The sequence below is a fragment of the Poeciliopsis prolifica genome, unplaced genomic scaffold (genome assembly GCF_027474105.1).
Source record: "Poeciliopsis prolifica strain line A6 unplaced genomic scaffold, Auburn_PproV2 SCAFFOLD043, whole genome shotgun sequence".
Classification (NCBI taxonomy): Eukaryota; Metazoa; Chordata; class Actinopteri; order Cyprinodontiformes; family Poeciliidae; genus Poeciliopsis; species Poeciliopsis prolifica.
The window spans coordinates 3,726,937-3,734,197 of NW_026562418.1; the positions used below are offsets into that span (position 1 = coordinate 3,726,937).

The 7,261-nt window shown below is 41.3% G+C and overlaps 1 protein-coding gene across 1 annotated transcript; it reads left to right on the forward strand.

Moving 5' to 3' along the window:
* Nucleotides 1–2,105: 2,105 nt before the first annotated feature.
* On the forward strand, nt 2,106–5,397 carry tbxta (T-box transcription factor Ta). Its single transcript, XM_055055952.1, has 8 exons — nt 2,106–2,346; nt 2,458–2,722; nt 3,226–3,360; nt 3,466–3,527; nt 3,750–3,811; nt 3,923–4,096; nt 4,216–4,339; nt 4,437–5,397. The coding sequence occupies exons 1-8, from the start codon at nt 2,162–2,164 to the stop codon at nt 4,693–4,695; spliced, it is 1,266 nt and encodes a 421-aa protein (XP_054911927.1). The 5' UTR covers nt 2,106–2,161; the 3' UTR covers nt 4,696–5,397.
* The last annotated feature ends 1,864 nt before the right edge of the window (nt 5,398–7,261 follow it).

Here is a 7,261-nt window from a genome sequence, read left to right on the forward strand (position 1 = left end):
CAAAAAGGCCTGAAAGTAGCTTTGTTTTCTGTGTGTTTGCTAAAAACAAACAAAAAAGAGCAGATTTGTTTTGTTCTCTTTCTGTTTCTTCATACAGGCGGTTCATAAAACCCTCTGAATCTTTCACTGTTCTCATTAGAAGGTTAGGGTTAGGGTTGAGGTAGGGTTAGAGTCGGAGTGAGGCGCCTGACACTGACAGAGAGGAAAACGTTCCTCTGGACTGCAGACAAATCCACACATTCAGGCTGGAGGGAGTTTTAACGCCATTAAAGAATCTGAAGCATCTTCTTATCATGTAAGTAATAGGTTTATTCTGTTGCAGCAGATGAGTAACAATAAGTCAAGTAAAAGTGTAACTAAGTAACACTTAGTTACAAGATTTTGTTGAAAGTTATAAAAATAAATAAAAGTAAGTTTAGAATGTTTAAATCCGTCTGGTTATTTTTCTCCTCCTTCAGACTTTCTTGTTGTATTTTAATGTGAAAATCTTGATATTTTTTTAAAATTAGTTTTCTGTCCAGTTTTCAAAAAGCAGAAAGCTGAGAGCGAAATGGGGATCAGACCCCAAAAAACTCCACATATGGAGAGGAATCCATGAAAAACTCCAAACTGGAGAAGTTTAACTTCACTTGATCGAAATGCAGATGACAGAGCAACATGAGAAAACAGAAAAGAAGTCGAGTAAATCAATAAATGGACGATTAGCACAATATAAATAATGAAGGCAAAACTTTTACAATAAAACCTGACTGGAAATGTTAGTAAAAGATTATTGTTGGTTTGAAATGTTACTTGCAGGAGGTGCTGTGATCATCAGTGATGAAAACATATTTATATGATCACTTTGTGTTATTTTTTTTGTCAACACAAACGCAATGACCAGGACTGGAAAAATATCAGAATCAGTAAATATATCAGCAGATGCAACCAAAAAACCTAAAGAGGGAAAACTTTAACGGATGTGGAGATCAAAGCAGTGACAGAAACAAATATTTATGTCGTTTCATTTTGAAAATGTATTCAATCTCAAATGATATTACAAATATATGACTGTATTCAATATGTCAGGATTTTACTAAAAGGTCACATTTTTTCAGTAACTCATGAAACACATGAATCTATTGATGTTTTCAGGCTTTTTTCTGTCTGTTCTGAACATTTATCACTTATTGCTAATAACATATTTTAAATATTATCAGACCAATAAAATATATATACAGAAATGTATAATTTTGGGCTGAATAAAAACATTATTTCTTATTAGTCATAGAAGGTACTTGTAATCCGACAAACATGCTGGATCTCGTGCTTATTTACTGAAATTAGCAGCAAAAACACAAATTCTTGTCAAGTATTTATTTTATTTTATTTTTTTAGTACAAATATCTTGAGAAACCAAAAATAAGACAAACTTATGAACAAGTAACTTTTTAATGAGACGAAGAAGCTTGATCTGAGTCAGTAAAAAGTGCAACTAATTAAAAGTAATTCTTTGTGATAATTGATTGTGATTATTAAAGAATTCCTCAATGATCACAATTAAAGATCTACTGACTTAAAACAGTAGTTTTATCATTCAGCTCTTATATTTTGCCGAAACGTTATTGTAAGTCATCTTAGTCTTATTTTAAGAGCGTGAAGAGTTTTGCAGCTAAAAGTAGAAAAAAAAACTTGGTAAGATTTTGTGTTTTTGCACACACACACACACACACACACAACACACACACACACACACACACACACACACACACACATCTGCTCTATGACCTCAGATCTCGGGGCTTCGTGCCAACCGGGCTGTGAGACAAACAGCGTCATTTTGTCCTCAACAAGTCAACCTGGATCCATTTCTCTGAATCTCTCATTCCAGGGGCCCCGGGCCCCGGGCTCTTACCGGGTGGAGTCTCGAGGAGGCCGTCAGAAATCCGAGGCGTGCGCTGAAGCCAAACCACGCCCCCGCATCCCCCATGAGGTCCCTGGGGGCCCTTAAATGAGCAGGGCCTCGGGGGGCTTCCAATCCGGTGTTGCGCTCGCGCCTGAGTTGGCGGGATTATCTCTTCCCGTGGGATTAGTTTTTTTTTTCTTCATCATCTTTTTTTTATATTATTATTATTATTTATTCTTCTAAAAAACAGTCTTCATCCGACCTGACTTGGGGACTATGAGCTCTTCCAGCCCCGACCAGCGCCTGGAGCATCTGCTCAGCGCCGTGGAGAGCGAGTTCCAGAAGGGCAGCGAGAAGGGAGACGTGACGGAGCGGGACATCAAGCTGACGCTGGAGGACGCGGAGCTGTGGAGCAAGTTCAAAGAGCTGACCAACGAGATGATCGTCACCAAGACCGGGAGGTAGGTCCGCACGGGACAAGTCTGCATGCAAGCGTTGTTTTCTTCATGACTTGTGTCTTCAGGCGCCGCACAACATGTAACATTCAGAGAGTCTGACCCTGTGGCCCGCAGGAGGATGTTTCCGGTCCTGCGGGTCAGCGTGTCCGGCCTAGACCCGAACGCCATGTACTCGGTGCTGCTGGACTTCGTGGCGGCGGACAATAACCGCTGGAAGTACGTGAACGGGGAGTGGGTCCCCGGCGGCAAGCCGGAGCCGCAGAGCCCCAGCTGCGTCTACATCCACCCGGATTCCCCCAACTTCGGGGCGCATTGGATGAAGGCGCCCGTCTCCTTCAGCAAGGTGAAGCTCTCCAACAAGCTGAACGGCGGAGGACAGGTGAGCCAAACACCTTTCATTACAATGTATTTGTTACAGGGGTGACACAAAGTAATAATAATAATAATAATAATAATTTAAAAAGTGTTACCCAGTGAGGATCCAAAGTCTTGGACTCATATGGAGAATTTGTGCCTTAAAAATCGGCACCAGTTTTTTGCTCTCATTTTTTGTTTAAGAACTTTGATATGTAGTTTTGCACATTAAGTTCAACAAATAGAAGTGATATTTAAAAAAAAACAACAAAAAACTACAAATCAAGCCGTCAGGTCGAAGCATCAACAACCACTACCCCAAAGACAATAAAGAGGAAATGAAACTTCATCCAGTGTGTCTTCAAGGACTTAAAGTAATCAATAAGACGTTGCCATACCCGAAAAAAAATGGTTAAATCTACACTATTTAAAATTTTTGATTGCTTTTACATGACATTGGCTTCCTTGCGTCAGGTTGATTAAAAACTTTGCAGATCCTTCAGACGAGTAACTGTGATGTTTCCGCAGATCATGCTGAACTCTCTGCACAAGTACGAGCCGAGGATCCACATCGTGAAGGTCGGAGGAATCCAGAAGATGATCAGCAGCCAGTCGTTCCCCGAAACCCAGTTCATCGCCGTCACCGCCTACCAGAACGAAGAGGTCCGCTGTGACAACAACCATTCACAAAAAAACCCCCAAAAACGTCTGTCCTAAAACTACGACATGTATTGCGAGGTATTCTGACATCTTTGTTCTTTTCCACAGATCACTGCTCTAAAGATAAAACACAATCCCTTTGCTAAAGCTTTTCTGGATGCCAAAGAAAGGTACGGCGTGCTTGACCTTACATGACAGAGCAACAGGTCTGGAAACTAATTCTCCAAACACATGAAATACATGAAGGCTTTGTTTTAATATGGTTTAGCACACATGAATTAAAAAAACAGTTTTATATCAGTCTTTGTCTTTCATATTATCCATAGATGTCTGTACATAGTATTATCAATAGATGTCATGTTTGGCGATCTAAAGGTGTGTTTCCATTTTAGGAGTGACCATAAAGACGTGTCTGACCACAGTACAGACGGCCAGCAGTCCGGTTATTCTCAACGTACGTTTCTCAACGTCCTCGAAATGTCGAGAAAGTTGAAAGTGAACGTCAACGAGATGTTAATGATCTGAGCTACAGATTGATGGCTTTGTGCTGGTCTTTCCTCTGCAGTTGGAGGTTGGTTCCTCCCAGGCCAGAGTCCCATCTGCCCCAACAACAGCCCGCCTCAGTTCAGCAGCACGGCTAGCCACCCGTCTGGCTCGTACTGCGACCGCTACTCCAGCCTGAGGAGCCACAGGGCGGCTCCGTACCCCAGCCACTACCCCCACCGGAGCGCCAGCACAAGTACAATCTTCTTGGAATTCCCTCAGCAGAGGGAATTCTGCTGAGCGTTGTGATTAAACGCTGTTGGGATGTAAAGGGGAGAGTTTGCTTTCACTTCCTTGTCCTCACTTCCTTTTCAGACAACTACATGGAGAACAACTCTGGGACTCTGCCGACCCACGACAGCTGGTCCGCCCTCCAGATTCCCAACTCCACAGGGATGGGCACTCTGTCTCACACCACCAACTCCACGTCTAATTCTGGGTGAGACTCTTTAACGTTGCGTTCTGTCGTCTGCACTTTGATCGAGTGAAGTTAAAGAGATTGCATCAGTCAGCTTACGTTTTCATCTTGCCCACAGTCAGTACCCGAGCCTCTGGTCGGTAGCCGGCACCACACTCACCCCTTCGGGCTCCTCCTCCAGCTCTGTACCTGGAGGTCTGACCTCCCAGTTCCTGAGGGGCTCCTCATACACGGGCTTGACCTCCTCCCTACCCGTCTCCTCGCCGTCCACCATGTACGAGCCCAGCCTGAGCGAAGTTGGAGTCGGGGACGCCCAGTTCGAGAACTCCATCGCCAGGCTCACGGCGACATGGGCGCCTGTAGCTCAGAGCTATTGAGGCCTTGCTTCCCGTCTGGCCTTGAGGTGTGGTACAGACTAAAGTACAGGGATGTCCTGCCAGGGTGGTCATGGGAAAAAAATAAAATGAAAACGGATCATTTATGTCAGTTTGTTGAAAAAGACACAACTCAGACCAAGATCATGGTTGTACATTATGCTTAGACTAATTGGAGACTCACGATGCAATGAGTGCAACAATCTGCTTTCTAACAGCCAACAAGTTGTGTGTTAGGCATGACTTCTCAGTGAAGTAAGAGATCTTCTGGCACCCGTTCAGTATTGGCCTGTGTATTGATTTATAGCAGGCACAGACTGGGTCATTTGTGCAATCTGTAGCTCATTGCCAAGTGAGGCAATGCTACTTTTGGGAAGGAGCAAACTCACTTCATCAGATCTGCGCTTCGGGTTTTGAATGCAAACTTGCTCTTAGGCTTCCAAATGATTTCCCATCACGTTCTCTAATGTTTTGTTTTTGTTCTTAACCCAAAAAGATTTTTAAAAAAGTTCCGCTAACAGGGAAATGTACATGTGTGTATATAGAGTAAATTAATGTGTGTATTTGTATTTTCCCTTTACCGACGTTTCCAAGTGCCTTCAGATTGCTGGACTAGAACGAGTCCCACGCCTGTACATACGCTTTTCTTATTTCTATTTGAACTTGGTGCAAGTTTTTATTTATGTCATTTAATAATAAATTAAAAAACATCCTCTTCCTCGAATGTGTCTGTTTTGTTTTTCTTTTGTGGGAACTATTTTTACGTCGAATCAAATGCAACAAAGTCCAGTGGCTGTGAAAGAAATGCAGTTTTTAATGGAAATGAGATGTGGATTATTAATTTCAGGTTGACGTTGATCGAGTGAAAACCAGGAAATCTGTTTGGCAATATCTGCCTTCTCTACAGTTCAATTCAAGTTTATTCCACTCAATTCCAGGACAGCACAGGAAACAAAGCTGCATGACAAAAACAAAGCAGCTGTTGTTTCCGTACACTTCCACTTTGTCTCACAGCATAAATTCCAGTTCAGTTAAATATATTTTATTTCATGTATAAATGCTCAATTGCATCTATATAAAGTTGGAATCGTTAGAGGACATGATTTGTATTTCATGTCCTTCTGGTACTTTTTGATGTTTTGCTCTTTTTCACGTTTTAATCTCTGATACTTTGTCTTTCAGTTTTTTTTCTACTTGCTGTAACATCAATAACAAAATTGGTGTTTCTTATTCATAATGAACAAAATATGACTTCACCATACATAGCAGTTATTCTTCTGCTGAAATGCAGATGCGTTGTGGTATTTTATTTAATTTTTTCACCCAGAGCAAAAAAAATATTATTGAACAAGTGTTTGTACTTAACCAGTGGCAGTTAACTCAGACAGCAGAGACAAGACGGGTTAAACCTGGTTTTGTGTCGGTGACTGTTGGACCAAGACAAGGAATCACATTAGTCAGCAGATCAGAGACTAATAACAATACAAAAAAAACAAAAAAAAACATGGAACTGGAACAACATAAAGTTCAAGTTTCATGTCTTTGTTTCAAGATTAACTATCAATTATTAAAAAATATGATTACTATTCCAACAGGTCAATTTATTTACAGTTTTTTTTTAGCTGAACCATCAAAACTTTTGTATCTCTGAGGCTTAAAATAGTGCAAAATATATTGTTCATATGTCACAACTGAAATTAGAAGATTCTCTACAAAAGTTCAAAAATAAAACAAATCAAACATTCACTGAAAGACGGCAGCTTCTTTTCCACTGGCTTCATCACTGCATAATTTGACATTTCCCAAAATACATTTGTTGAACTGAAATGTGGCAATTTAAAAAAAAACCAACTCATTTTTATGTCAAAAGTTTTTGGTACCAGAAATGAAGTGGACGTTTTTGCCATGTCAAAATTTGCTTATTTCACAAAAATGCAATGGAATCACTTTTTACGTGTCACACAAGTCGCATGATCAACAACCGGATGTTGCTGCTGGTACAAGCCACGAAGACAAAGACGACAGGAAGTGGCAGGAGGATGATGACCTGGCACATTTTTCTACTTATCATGTGAACAAACTTATTAACGTGTGATTCCATTTGGTTTCTCATTTAATAGCAACACAGCAATCGCAAAATTGTGGGGTTTGTTCTTGTCATCAGTGGAATATCGACAAAGTTCTGGACACATTCATAAAGTAAATGCAGCTATAGAGATAGAGACGATCTGACTCTAGTGCAGAATCACCTGTGGAAAACCAAACTGGTGCTTTTCTGTGTTTTTGTACAACCAGCTCAGACCCAGTTCCAGCACTGGCCTTGCACTGGGACCAGTAGGTGTAGAAAAGCCTCCTGAGGTCAACGTTCAAACAAAAAGAGCAGGTTTGATTAAATGGGATCTGTTGAAGGGATCTGCAGCGAGCGCCTGTTCTAATTTTAAAACCCATGGCCTTCGTGTCATGGTGAAAACCTCAATCACATTTCCCAAACTTTTGGCCCCCACTTTATGAACTGTCCTTAAATAACGGCGGCAGCACGGCCGCGCTAAGTGGACGCGACTTCTCTGAC